Source organism: Trichoderma gamsii (assembly GCF_001481775.2).
Source record: "Trichoderma gamsii strain T6085 chromosome Unknown Scaffold_37.2, whole genome shotgun sequence".
Lineage (NCBI taxonomy): Eukaryota > Fungi > Ascomycota > Sordariomycetes > Hypocreales > Hypocreaceae > Trichoderma > Trichoderma gamsii.
This window is the reverse complement of record NW_020171374.1, coordinates 314298-328187: the sequence shown is the minus strand read 5'-3', so window position 1 is coordinate 328187 and position 13890 is coordinate 314298. Positions and strand designations below refer to the sequence as shown.

The 13890-nt window shown below is 50.4% G+C and overlaps 6 protein-coding genes across 6 annotated transcripts; 2 read left to right on the top strand and 4 right to left on the bottom strand.

Moving 5' to 3' along the window:
• Positions 1–3118: 3118 nt before the first annotated feature.
• Positions 3119–3784, bottom strand: TGAM01_v208650 (SUMO-conjugating enzyme ubc9; the record flags this gene model as incomplete). Its single annotated transcript, XM_018806229.1, has 4 exons — positions 3119–3372; positions 3428–3451; positions 3523–3683; positions 3750–3784. 4 exons carry the CDS (start codon positions 3782–3784, stop codon positions 3119–3121), a joined length of 474 nt encoding a protein of 157 aa, XP_018660480.1.
• A 1028-nt stretch (positions 3785–4812) lies between these two features.
• TGAM01_v208649 (hypothetical protein) lies at positions 4813–5732 on the top strand (the record flags this gene model as incomplete). The annotated part of the gene is made up of 2 exons (XM_018806230.2): positions 4813–4944; positions 5007–5732. 2 exons carry the CDS (start codon positions 4813–4815, stop codon positions 5730–5732), a joined length of 858 nt encoding a protein of 285 aa, XP_018660481.2.
• A 342-nt stretch (positions 5733–6074) lies between these two features.
• On the bottom strand, positions 6075–6812 carry TGAM01_v208648 (hypothetical protein; the record flags this gene model as incomplete). The annotated part of the gene is made up of 2 exons (XM_018806231.1): positions 6075–6434; positions 6498–6812. The coding sequence occupies 2 exons, from the start codon at positions 6810–6812 to the stop codon at positions 6075–6077; spliced, it is 675 nt and encodes a 224-aa protein (XP_018660482.1).
• A 680-nt stretch (positions 6813–7492) lies between these two features.
• On the top strand, positions 7493–9448 carry TGAM01_v208647 (aarF domain-containing kinase; the record flags this gene model as incomplete). Its single annotated transcript, XM_018806232.1, has 3 exons — positions 7493–7815; positions 7887–8037; positions 8111–9448. 3 exons carry the CDS (start codon positions 7493–7495, stop codon positions 9446–9448), a joined length of 1812 nt encoding a protein of 603 aa, XP_018660483.1.
• Positions 9449–10323: 875 nt separating this feature from the next.
• Positions 10324–12021, bottom strand: TGAM01_v208646 (hypothetical protein; the record flags this gene model as incomplete). Its single annotated transcript, XM_018806233.1, has 1 exon — positions 10324–12021. One exon carries the CDS (start codon positions 12019–12021, stop codon positions 10324–10326), a length of 1698 nt encoding a protein of 565 aa, XP_018660484.1.
• Positions 12022–13056: 1035 nt separating this feature from the next.
• Positions 13057–13416, bottom strand: TGAM01_v208645 (hypothetical protein; the record flags this gene model as incomplete). Its single annotated transcript, XM_024550381.1, has 2 exons — positions 13057–13105; positions 13217–13416. Coding segments are annotated over 2 exons (249 nt in total), but the record flags the coding sequence as incomplete, so codon positions are not given.
• Between the last annotated feature and the right edge of the window lie 474 nt (positions 13417–13890).

Sequence of the window (13890 nt, the reverse complement as noted above, 5' to 3'; positions counted from 1 at the left end):
GATCCATCCGTATCCGACACCATCGGAAAATTGCTCCTTTTGTCTCCATAGGATGGAGTCAGGAAGGTAAGGAGCAGTGCCAGGCTCGTCGGAGGTATCGAAAGCTTTTCGCAGAATGTACTTTTCCATCTTGTCCTTGGTGATCATCTTGTCCTGAGGATCGATGCTCATCGCAGTCTCCATAAACTATGGAAATGAGTCAGTCAAAAGGGGGTGGATATTTCACATAAGGCGGGTAACTCATACCTTCTTATCAAGGAAAGGCACACGGGCCTCCAGACCCCAGGCCGAGGTGGACTTGTTGGCTCGCAGACAATCCGCAAGGTGCAAGTTCTTGATACGGCGGACAGTCTCCTCGTGGAACGCCTTCTTGTCGGGAGCAGCGTGGAAGTAAAGGTAACCACCGAAAATCTCGTCACTACCCTCGCCACTCAATACCATCTTAATGCCCATAGCCTTAATTTTGCGAGAGAGCAGGAACATGGGCGTTGAGGCTCGGATGGTTGTGACATCGTACGTCTCCAGGTGGTAGATGACATCCGACAGTGCGTTGAGGCCATCCTCAATGGTAAAGGTCATGACGTGGTGCTTCGTACCAAGGAATTTGGCAACCTTGAGAGCGGCCTCGTTGTCCGGAGATCCTGGCAGACCAATGGAGAAGGAGTTGAGCTGAGGGAGGTAGGTAACGGTAGACAGGTTATCGTCATCGTCAACACCGACAAGGCCCTCTCCGTGGTCAACATCGGCCTCTGCAGTGGTAGCGGCTCCGCTAGACTCTTCGGACTTCTTCCTGAGTCTCAGCATCTCTCGCTGAGCAATGGAAGCGACCAAGCTCGAGTCGAGGCCACCAGAAAGAAGCACACCATAAGGGACCTCAGCCATCAGACGTTTTCTGACAGCCTTCTCCAGAGAAGTTCGGAGAGTCTTGTAGTCGACAGGAGTAGAGGGCACGTTGGTAGGATCCCACCAAGTAGGCTTGAAGTAGCGGGTGGTCTCGCCGGTTTTTGAGTCGTAGACGTGGCCGGGAGGGAAGGCAATGATCTTGTCGCAGACCGGGGACAAGCACTTGAGCTCCGAGGCAAAGTAAACAGCGCCAGGCTCCTTCCATGACCATCCCTGGTACAATGTTGTAACGCCAATCGGATCGCGTGCGGCAATGGTGCGATCTTGCTTCTTGTCGTAGAGAACGAATGAGAACATGCCATCAAGGCTGTTGGGAGCGTCGATATCGTGCTCCAGATACTATTGCAGGGGGAAACAATGTCAACCTATGGTCCTCTCACAGATTTTGCGTTGGTAGCTCCAAATACTTACCAAGGGAATGATGACCTCGCAATCCGATTGCGTCTTGAAGTGGTATGGCTCTTTTAGGTGCTTTCGGATCTGGCGATGGTTGTAGATCTCGCCGTTGACGGCAAGGATGATGGTGTCATCGGCGTTGGTCAAAGGTTGAGCACCAGACTCTAGAACTGTATGAGCGAGTGTCTAATCGTAGCATCATGCTTTGTCGAGCCGAGGATGAAAACTTACCAACACCGACGATACTGAGACGCTCATGGCACAGGACTGTGCAACTTGTCAGCCGAGGCTCCAATGTCTACGCTCTTCAACCAATTGACTTACTTGTGTTGTGAGAAATGACGCTTCCGCCTACACAAGCCATCCACGGTCAGCTAAACTCTTCTTCCAACCATTAAACTACCTCCATCAAATCAATTGACTCAAACGTACTCCAATCGGGACCTCGGTGTCGTATTCTATGCGCCATTGTCAATTGAGGTAGCTACCAGAAGAAATCAGATATACTTACGCCTTGGCCAGCTTCAGAGCTGTCGGCTTGAACTTTTGCACATCGGGATGGCTATTTGAGCGCATTGTGGTTAGCTACAGCTGCTTCTTCTCTCCCAAATGTTTGCACTCGTGATAAGGCGCTCGCTATCACTGCGGCGGGGTGTTGCCCCTCCAAAAGGTTTGTACGATGGGCAAAAGGATAAGGAAGCAGGACGAACCAATGACAAGCAAAAATGCCACACATCTTGTATGATTTCGTTTAGGATCAAGATATTCTGGTTGTAGGAAGAATAAATTAATTGGAAGAAAGGAAGAAGGAAAGAATTTGGTGGAATATGACTACCAGGACATGACTCTGCGCGACCACCTTAAAAATTAAACGCAGACCAATGCCAGGCTAAATGTACTAGCTTTCCACTCTAGCCTTCCGCCGACTTCGGGCTCGCTCAGAGTCACTGCCAGGCCATTATCATTGGTGCAAGCCAAGCCGGGTTGCCAATTACCTAAAGCAAAACTGATAAGAGAAAATAAAATGGACTTGGGCCACTTTGCGGTTGTTTGTTTGCTTGCCAGCGACCCTGCCTTGTCTTGGACCGAATGCTGTTCCAGTAGGTCGTTAAACGCTTGTTTTAGCCGACCTACCTAGAAGAGGTGCCGGCTGACAGCTGATCCTGGTGAGATGATTCACCTTGCAGCAGCTTGGGCAGTTGGGCTGATTCGGTAACGTGGCATATAAGAATTGATTACACCGATATGTCTACGTATAGTCTCAATTATCACTACTATTGGTGGTTTATATTAATCCCCGGGATTACTTAAAGCAATCCCATATGCATCGGTGGCCAGATCAGATAGGAAGAGTTGCACGTGGCAGATGACTGGGGTAGCAATAATGGTACATGGATTGATATATCAGGTAAAGGGCGTTTGGTCCTCTGGTCCGTTCACTAAACGTCCTCTAAGCATGTCGCTTCCCCATAGTTTTGATCCAGACAGGGTCAAGTCGTTTCAAATATCGTCAATTACTGCTATGTTCTCGTGTTCGCATCAAATCTACGCCCTTTCGTGGACAAAGTGCACGTAGAGTCACTCTTTCATTTGGAATCATATCGCCGATGCTATTCCGTACTCTCATATATCGTTGTCTAGCAGATTAGCTTTTCAGAAGCTAGTCAAACATGACCGTCTTCGGTAAGATTTGCTAAAAGAAAAATCGAAAAAAAAATCACATGTCCTGGTATTGCCCCCGATCAACGCCATGGCCAGTCTTCTCAATAGGAATGTCCCCAATGTCTAGAAGTCTTCAACACCGCTCCAACAAGGTCCGTTACGGCGCCGGATTCTCGCGGACCACACGGCGAATGCGCTTCTCGTATTCAGCCTTGTCTCTCTTGAATAGGTTGTATGCGTCGGCTTGCGCGGGCGATTCGGGGTTGGGATCGTTGAGGAGGTCTTGGATGCCGAGCAAAATCTGCTTGACTGTGATGGCTGGCTTCCACGCCTCTTCTTCGTTGAGAATCGACAAGCAGACGGTGCCTGAGGGGTAGACGTTGGGGTGGAACAGCGGAGGAACAAATTTGCCTATTGACATATCAGAAATCGATTGCGGTCACGAATATCCGCCATCGTCACTTACACTTTGGGGGCTTTGTTGGGTATTCTGGAGAGAAGCGAGAGAAGCGCGAAGTCAGTTTCGGCCTAATCAACCTTATCGTGCACGCGAGCACTCACCGTCGGGAAACGCAATGTTGAGCTTAAACAGCCCTCCCTCCCAGATTGTCTTTTCTTTGCCAGGAATGCCGCACTCCCAGTTCTTCAGATCGAGCACTCCTTCCTTCGTCCGAGCAGGCTTGGCGAAGAAGCCAAATGGATGGTCACGTCGCCATTGTTTCCTAGTGATCGGCATCGGTCAGCGCCATGAGATCATCTGGAAGATTGTGAGGGCAGCAATCACATACCGCTCCTCCTGTAATCTGTTCTGGCAAAGGGCCATCGTGTTATGGACCAAAAAGGCGAGCTGACAAAGAATCGCGAGACAAAGGCAGATCGTGGTAGCGTTGCCTTGCAAAGGCCGGTATGGTCTGCAATGCAAAGAGGGACCGCCGATCTCAGGCGAAGGAAGATGTTATGCAGGCAAACAAATCAAATTTTCTGTTGCAAATGGAGACAACAGAATAGCGATGCGCGCGTTACAGAATAGGTAGTCTTGGTTGGAAGGAAGAAGAAAGTCGGATAAAAAAACACAGGCGTCAGTAAGGCTGCGCGACCTAGAGCGTTTGCAACCAGGGATCAATCTCTCCTAGGCACCTGCCGGTCCCTTGCAGCACACGGCTCGCCGGCCTGTACAGTGGACAGGCGCCCTGAAGCAAAGCCGCTAGTAGTACTAGCAGCCCCAAGAACCTCAAAGAAGCTCCAGCGTGGGGCCCGGCATCGTCCAGTTTCCTCGGCTCGGCTTGTGACGCTGCATGTCACTTCCCAAGATGCAACGAGGCGCGCAGATCTGCTCGCAAGCTCTTCCAAGACTGCACCGTTTCTGTTCTAAATGCGACTGCCACACTATCCAAGCTTATCTTTGAGCACAATTGCAAGATACTGTAACGCTTTGCTCGTTTGCAGACGCCTGGATATTTCCCCAGTGCTTGTCCCGCGCTACCCCCTCCATTAGCGCCGCAGCTTAAGAGACCACCAAATCGAACTCCGATTTCTTGCGCATCTGGCTTATTGTGTTTGACGGCATCCGATTGTGAACGCGAACACCATGAGCTCTCCATCTGGAGTGGCAGATAAGGCGAAGCCGGAGGAGTCCGGGGCCAAACAAGGGGAGACCAAGCCAACAACACCAGCAGCGCCTGTACCCCCCGCCGCGACTGTATCGGACGATTTCGACGATGTTCCCGATCCAGATGAAGAGGACCTGGATGATCTCGATGGTATGGCCGCTCGTGAATTAGCTAAAGCTACTTATGCTGACCCGAAGATTGGTTAGAACTGCTTGACGGATTCAAGGCTGTCCGAAAGGAGATGATCGATGACGATACGCTGAAAGAAGGAATCAACCCCCCCGACTTGGACTACGAGAACATGTCAGAAGAAGAAGTCACCAACAGAATGCAAGCGGGTATAGCTGGTCTGCTGGCCAACTTGGAGCAATCTGTATGTTTATCTTTTTATCTCTGTTGGACATGTGCTATACTAATGTCGACTGTCTGCCTTAGCCGGAGCTGCAAGCTGAGTTTGAAGAAATGTTCAAGCAAATGGGTGCCGAGATGAGCGCCCAATTCGATACTGAAGAACAGGAAGAAGCGCAAACTACCAGCAAAGACAAAGCCAAGAGTACGCCTGCCGCCACCGCAACTCCCACCGCAACTCCCACCGCAACTCCCACCGCAACTCCCACCACGGCTGCTACCACAGCTGCTCCCGCCGCGGCTCCGACGACCGCTACATCGAGCACCCCTCAACCGGCGGCAGGCGAAAAGTCTGGTGCAGCGTTCCAAGATACCATTCGTCGTACCATGGAGCGCATGCAGTCATCTGGTGACCAAGCCACCGCAGCGGCTGCAGCGGGCGGCGATGACGACTTCTTGACTGAAATGCTCAAGCAGCTTACCGCTGGCGACTTTGCCGGTGGCAGCGAAGAGGACTTTTCCAAGATGCTCATGGGCATGATGGAGCAGTTGACAAACAAGGAGATCCTGTATGAGCCAATGAAGGAACTGCATGACAAGTTCCCCGCGTGGCTCGCCAAGAACAAGGATGCGACTCCTGCTGAGGACCTGAAGAGATACGCAGAGCAGCAGACGATTGTGGGAGAGATTGTGGCCAAGTTCGATGAGCCCACCTACTCAGACTCTAACGCGACTGATAGAGAATACATTGTTGACAGGATGCAAAAGGTAAACTCTGACCTTTTGTTTGGCCTTTCCTCTTGCGAAACATGACGACTAACAAGCTCTAGATGCAAGCAGCGGGATCGCCGCCATCCGACTTGGTGGGGGATATGGCATCTGCCCAAGAAGCGTTCAATGCTACGGAAGACCAGTGCAATCCGCAATAAACATTCAACATCTAGTCACGACGCATTCATATATACACGCACACTTATATATATACCCATAGTGCGCGCCCTATATGCAAACATTTTTCATCCTATACCAGTATATCCATCCAACGCCAATGTGAAGACATTTATCCGAGAGTCCCGAGGTCCCAAACTCCATAATTCGCCAAGTGACAGACGCTTCTTTCATACCATTCCCAATATTACCAATCATGATGCTGGTCTAATCGATTTCCATTTGGTTTGAAGGTTGTGAAGATTGATGCTGTTGATGCGGTTGCTGTTGCGGCAAAGGTTTTTGCTGTTGTTCTTGTGAAATGAGTTCGGCAAAAATGTCATCATACTCGTCATCCTCCTCGGCCAGTGCTGGAAGCCGGGATCCCTGCTGGGCCATTACTTCCTCTTCGTAAGACGTAAGTAATTGCTCTTCATCCATGAGTTCTTCCGGAATCATGTCCTCGTCCATTTGCGATTGTGTCGTTTCAGGCGAGAAAGTTGCGGCATCCTCGATATCGGCATCAGAGAATGAAGGTGCATCATGAGACAAGCGGCCGACGTTAGCTAACCAGCTCGTTTTCAGAAACTGCAAGTACCACCGTTAGCCATCTATTCGCTCCAAAAAACTATATTTTCCCCTTGAGCTTACTTGGCCCTCAATGTCTCTTCTTTGCCAAGATCTATCCTCGGCCTTTTGGCGGACATTCTGCAGGAAGCCCTTGCGCCTCTGCTCCTGGAGCTCCTCTCTTCTTTTCATGACGGGATTCGGACGCGCAGGCCGTGATTGAAACTTGGAATTATTGGGCCTGATTGGCGACGACTGGACCTGGCGAGGCTGCCATCGCGCGTCTTCCTCGGCCGCAGAAAGAGGCGATGAGACGCGTACAGGCGAAGACGATAGTGGGGATGAAACGGCGGGACGATTGTCCCACGAAGGAACCGGCTTTGGAGTAAACGACAGCATCTTGTGTGGTGCGGCTTCGTCTGTGGGATTTTGCATAAATGAAGGAGAAACCTAAGAAAAATTGTGTATAAGACAGTAATTACAGGGTGTTAAAGCTGGTGTGTCGTCTCTGAAAAGTGGCTGGTTGGAAGAAACGAATGCTCCATTGTCTCGCAGCGTCAATCAAGATCACTCAACACGGCCGATGCGACGCGCTCGCTGCAGGCGCGCAATCACGTGCCTCCACTAACGATGCGCCTCCCACATCTGCGGCGCCGGATGATCAGCAGAGCTGGCAGGGCCGATGGTGGCGGGCAAATCAGCGGCCGGCAGCAAAAATCTGATGATGTCGTCGTCGCAAGGAATTATCCACCGCAAAAAGTCCAAGGGTCTCCCAACAAAACTCGGCCTCCTTTTTCCCTTCCTCGCACTTCCTCGGCTTTCAATATCTATTGCGCTATGAGAGTCGCCAGCAACGCCTGAAATTATTCCTTTTTTCTCTTTTCCTTTTTTTTTTTTCATTTCCTTGGAATCTGCTCAAAGCGAAAGGCAGGCGCTCTGCATTATCACATGCACTAATTTTTTTTTCTTACACGAGCCGTCCGCCTCCCTTTTTGCCACGATACTCATAATGCCGATTTGCGAAAACTGAAGGAATCCTATGTCGAAACGTCTTTGAATGCGCCCCCTCGGCACCCCAAATGAACGTCTTTTCTAAATCCACCTTTGCGACGGCCCGCATCGGTAACCGCTCATGGACCTGTTCTGCGTGTCGTGGCCAATTGGCGCGCACTAGGCCGACCCGACAGATTATCGCGCGACGTTTTGTCTCGGGGCGAAACTCGTCGTCAGAGGGCAATGGCGGTGCGAAATCTGGGCCAAACGCCAGGCTGATTCTTTTTGCGTCGACTGGAGCAGCAGCTGGTACGGCGGCGCTGGCCTTCACCGACGAGATCAAGAACAGCTACGAGGCGGCGGAGAGAACAGGCAGAGTGGTTGCTGCGCTGGCCGTCTGCATTAACGAGTGAGTGCGCAATGGGAGGAGATGACACGTTTCCAGCGGGCGATGAACTAATGGTGATTGAATCATGATAGCTACCGAACGACCTTGAATACAAAATCCACGGTTGACGACGAAGAAAAGCAAGATCAAATGCTAAAGGCTTGCCACAAGCGATGCGCTGAGCGAACCCTCAAAGTGTTGGAGAAAAACGGCGGCATATTTATCAAGCTAGGACAGCACCTGGTAAGCGCCATTCTTTTCAACGAGATCAGGCAACATCTCAATGGACACGATGTGGCTAACATGAGGGCGACAGAGTGCCATGAATTACCTCTTACCTCCTGAGTGGACGACGACCTTTATACCGCTGCAGGACAAATGCCCCGTCTCATCATTCGAATCGGTGCAGGATATGTTCCGAAGAGATACGAACGAAGAACTGTGGCACTACTTTTCTGAGTTCTCGGAAGAGCCAATTGGCGCCGCCTCGCTTGCGCAAGTACACCTGGCAACCATCAAGGATACTGGACGCAAGGTGGCCGTCAAGGTTCAGCATCCCGAGCTGGAGGCATGGGCGCCCCTCGATCTTGCGCTCACTAGATACACCTTCTCTACGCTCAAACGATTCTTCCCCGAGTACGACTTGGAATGGCTATCTTCGGAAATGGATTACTCTTTGCCCAAGGAGCTTGATTTCAGGGAGGAGGCCGAGAACGCACGTCGCATGAAGGCGCACTTTGTTAAACATCCCGAACTGCCTCTCATCGTGCCGGAGGTCATGTGGGCGAAGAAGCGAATTCTCGTCATGGCCTGTGAAGCAGGCCGGCGACCAGACGACCTTGATTACCTTGACAAGAATGGCATTGACCGCGACGAGGTGTCGGCAACATTGGCACGAATTTTCAACGAGATGATATTCGGCGATGGTGCTCCGCTGCACTGCGATCCTCACGGCGGTAACCTGGCCATCCGCAAAAACACTACTCGCCGCGGTCTTGGTCGAGGCCCCAACTTTGACATCATCCTTTACGACCACGGCTTGTATCGCGACATTCCCCTCCCGCTGAGACGGTCCTATGCCAAGATGTGGCTCGCCGTCATTGACGGAGACATGGACCGGATGAAGAAGTATGCCCATGAGGTGGCTGGCATCAGCGAGGAGGATTTCCCCCTCTTTGCCTCTGCCATCACAGGCCGCGACTTCAGCGTCGTCAGCAAAGAAGGATCGATTCTCAAGACACGCAGCGCAGACGAAGAGCAAAACATGAGCGGCGCCCTCCAGGAAGGCCTTATCGTCGACCTTGTTCAAATGCTCGGCCGCGTTCCTCGCATTATCCTCCTCATCCTAAAGACCAACGACCTAACACGCAGTCTTGATGAAAACCTCCACACCAGCCAAGGACCTATACGCACTTTTATGATTCTAGCGCGCTACTGCACTCGGACTGTCTTCCACGAGCAGATCGAGGACATTATCCGCAGCGGATCGCTGCTCTGGCCTCAGAATGTGATGCGAGCTTTGACGGCCTGGATCGGCTTCGTAAGGGTCGAGCTCAAGCTGGAGGCATTTGAGATGTGGCTGGGAATCAAGAGGATGTTGGGATTCCGGGCTTTGGAGTTTGGCGGCGGGCCGCTAAGACAGGAGGAGATTTAGAATTTCTTTTCCCCGAGAGGGCGGCCTTTTTGCGAGAAGCGTATAGATTTTGATAGACTGTATAACTAGGTACCTCCAGAAAATGGTGGAACGGTTGGGGACGGAATGATGGGAATGTTTTTGTGTTGGCACGAGGCTATGAGCTATGTTATGATGCCGGATAGTTGAAAAAGTTTTAATAATTCAAAGGACATTAATAGATCATGCAATTTGCCCTCTACCTGAAGGATCGTGTGGAGGGAAAAAAAAAAAGGATAAGCCGCTTACCCAACAAAGGAGTAAGAAACCACAAAAAGGAATGGTGATTCCGCCCGGGCTCGAACCGGGGACCTTTTCGGTGGCGTTAAACGATGTTAACGAAATGTCATAACCAACTAGACCACGGAACCAGGCACATTTTGTTGAGATGAGGTGGCGATATTTCCATTCAGATTAGTTTCCATTCTGGTGGTGCTATGCTACTATCTACCGACAATACTCACAAAGTTGAACAACCAATTAACAAAACTGTTTTTCTAGACAAGGTCAACGTTAAAACAAGGCTCTCTACTGTTTTATAACCACCTTCCCGAACTAGTTAATCGCCGCTTTCGTTTCGTTTCATTGCGTTTCAACGGCTTCCGAATCCTCGAGCCCGGGGCTCCACTTTTCGAGGCCGTTCCGTGCCCTGCCGCCTAGAATCTCGGATCCGATTGTTCAAACAAATACAAAAGCAAGAAAGCACATAAAGAAGACCCTTTTATCCATAGATACCAAGTCCAGTTCCAATGCTTTCCACCCAAGAAGCTACCAAATCAAAAAAGAAAATACTATCCGAAGATAAAAACACGTTGCCCGTACAAAAACATCAAAACATATCGGAGGGGTATATCATCTCAAACAATCCTCGACTCCAGTTCACGCTCAGCCTCCATCAGCAAATCATCGCTACCTTTCGATCTAGCCAAATCATACACCGAGTAGCCCTTATGATCTCTAATTTCAGGGTCAGCACCGTTCTGTAGCAGCGGCCGCATCGAGTCTGCCGCTTGGGACATCACGGCATGATGCAGCGCCGTCATGCCGTCTCCATCTTGGTCGTTTGCTTTCAGGCCCATCCCGATCAACGTATCTATATACTCACGATGACTGTTGATAGATGCATACATGAGCAGATTTCGTCCGAAGTTGTCTCTAGCATCGAGCTTAGCTCCTCTCGAGACGAGCAGGTCAAGCAACACTTTGTCTTCCCTCAAGGTGTAAAACAGCGGCGTCTTGCCATCTTCGTCTGTGACCTCCGTATTGGCCCCGTTTTTGAGAAGAGCGCGGACAGTATCGACAGCGGAGGTACCTCGAGACATTGCTGCAAGGATCAAGGGAGTTTGCTTTTGCGTCGTGGTGAACTTGGTAGATGCGCCTGCTTTCAGGAGCAACCTGACTATATGTGAATTCCCACGACCTGCCGCAATTGACAACGGCGATGATTTACCATCGGTACAGTTCACGTTGGCGCCCGCATCGATGAGCACCTCGACAGTTTTCACATGGTTAGTATCAGCTGCCAAGAGCAGAGGTGTCCGCCGTTCCTTATCCACTGTCTCTATGCTCGCACCTCTGTCCAATAGGAGTCGAGTGGTATCCTCATGGCCTTGGCCTGCCGCCCAAGACAGCATGGTTCGTCCATTGTCATCCACGTCTTCTAAATCTGCTCCGTGGTTGAGCAATATTTTGACAATGGAAGTGTTGCCCTTGATGGCCGCATGCAATGCAGGAGTGTCGCCCCAATCGTCGCGGATTTCCAATGACGCGCCCTGCTTCAGCAGATACGGCACCATCTCACAATGGTCCTTGACAGCGGCCCAATAAAGTGCTGTCCGACCGCTTCCATCAGCCAAGTTGACGTCGACGCCTCGTTTGTTAAACAGCTTGACAGCATCCAGTCTGCCCAGCTGGGCGGCGTGAACCTGGGCAACCCCCGTATCGCCAAGGGACTGGTACTTGCCAAACCCAGGGCCGAGTAGCTTCGCCAAGACCCTGATGCATCCGCCATCAACAGCGTAAGATAGAGCAGACAATCCGGTGGCATCGTGGGCGAAAATATCGGCCCCTCGCTGCAACAGTAGTGTGAAGGTGCTCTCATTCCCCTTCTCCACGGCGAATAGAAGAGGGGTCTTGTCTTCACATCTCATATTTGGGCTTGCTCCATGGTCAAGGAGCAACTCGGCTATCTCGTCAAACCCGCGGAAAGCGGCTGTTCCCAAGATCATTGGGTCACGAATGGTGGCGCCATGGTCGAGTAGGAGCTTGACAGTGGGCAGATGCCCCTGGGCCACGGCGTATCTGAGGGGACAGTCCCTGCCCCTTTCAATTGCGTTGAGTTGGGCTCCGTATTGCAGCGCTTTGCTTGCAGTCTCGACGTTGTTCTTCCCCACGGCCCATTCCAGGGCATAGTTGGAAAGCGGTTTGTAGAGAATCGGGTCGAGGATGGCGAAGAAACGTTGATTCACCTTGGCCAGGGCGTTGACGTCCCTCGGTCGGAGCAAGAATCTGGCGATTTGATCAACTAATTCTTTTGGTAAAGCGTCCAGTCCCATCTTGGCTGGTGTAGTGTTGCTATGAGCGAAGATATGATGGGCTGCTTTAAAGATGTTTCTGTAGTATCGCTCTGGGCAAAGTTATGATGTATTGCTCTATCGATGTTGACGGTGCGGTAGCGATGTTAACAGAAGATGAATGAGTTTAAATAAGGACGGCGACGATGCTGATGACAACAACCGTTGCCACAGCCACTAAAGTCTAATATCAGTCATACGACAAATCAAGATGCGAGACAAAAGCTTTCAGCCTGATGACGATTGTGCCTAAGCAACTTACCTTTGGAGTGGCTTTACAGCGTGAAAAGTAAAACGCAGGGAGACGCAGTAGTGCGCACTTATAAAGCCACCAACCGGGAAAGGGGAGGAAGAGAAACGAATACCTACCTGTCTGGGACAATAATGTCTGGCTACTAGTATATGGGTACCCTGAATAAAAAGACGGTATTCTTTCCCTATATTCTGCTTTTCAAGCCTTTCTCTCTCTCTTTCATTCTTTCAGCCGTAGCAATGTTAAGGCTATGCTACCCTTTTCCGTCCGCCTGTTTCTCCCTCCCATACCTGGTACCTGTTCAGCGACATACATCCCTTGCGAAAGAACGCCCGCTTTCACGGGCCAGTCCATCGCCCAAGTATCAAATACCTGGTAACTATAGGTACCCACGTATCTACCTACCTAGGTACCTTAGTATAGGTATTTAAGGCAGATGGATGTGCATTAAGCAAGCCGCAATCTACTAGTACTCAGCGATAACAACGTCATGCTGTCTCCACGGATGTTGATATTTATAGGTAGAAATCAAGTCTACATTAGATTTCGTAGGTGGCACAAAAGGCTAATACTACTTGTAAGACTGACATCGACGAGTTTGCAAGTGACTATCATTGTGTCAAGTTTACGATATAGTGTAACATTAGCCCTCAGTGTAAAACCTTGGGATGAAATGTTTGAACATACTGTCTCTCTGCCTTCTCACTCACTCCCTTTCTCTTCCCTTAAAGACCCCCTGTCAGCATATACGGTTTCGCCCTGCTTCATGCAAGCAGTAAACCCGGCCAGTCCCGACGTGACAGCTGTTTAATCCTAGTCCTCAGCTTAGCTTCAGCCAATCCTAAGCGTGTTGAAAGCATCGCCGGCAGTGCGGCCCTTGCCGCTACGCCAAAACCCGCATTCCGGCCGCGAATGAGTTTTTACCTGATTTGTATAGACCTTTTGGAGTTACTTGCCTCTTGGCCTATCAGACTAGCACAGGGGGTGCTTCCCGGGTTCTGAAAGACGGGCTCTGCGGGCGTTATCCGCTTCAAAGTTATGTAAACTGCGTCTTGGCGAGTGAAAATGTCTTTGGATCTGCGATTATCGTGGCGGTCAGCCCAAGTCCGATGATTACAACGGTGATAATAGCTGTGCTTCTGGGATACCTTAGTAGTAGTCAATGGTGGGGAAATATAGGTACCTAGGAGGTAGCCACAATAAGTGAGCAATGTCGTTTTTAGGTTTAACGTCTCCTTATAGTATTGAGTACTTTGATAAGCTACAACGTTGAAAGAGGCTTTCCGGTTAGTACTATCAGGCCGAGGATTGACCACGCCAATTCGGCCGCATTATGGGCTTCTTTTGTAACCAGTTAGACTATGTACTATTCAGAAACAAATACACACACAAGCCTACATACAAAAGTCTAAACAAATATGTTACGTACGGCGAGATGAAGTCGGCCAGGTTCCAGGTTGTTGCTCGCTTTAAGTAGCCTCAACAGGGCTGTGGACCCTTTCACCAATTTACACCTGACCCGCGGTGTCTTTACCTGGTTTTCTTGCCATAGTATTTAGGTAGGTGCCTAGGTAGTAAAAGAGAAGAAAACAATCTTC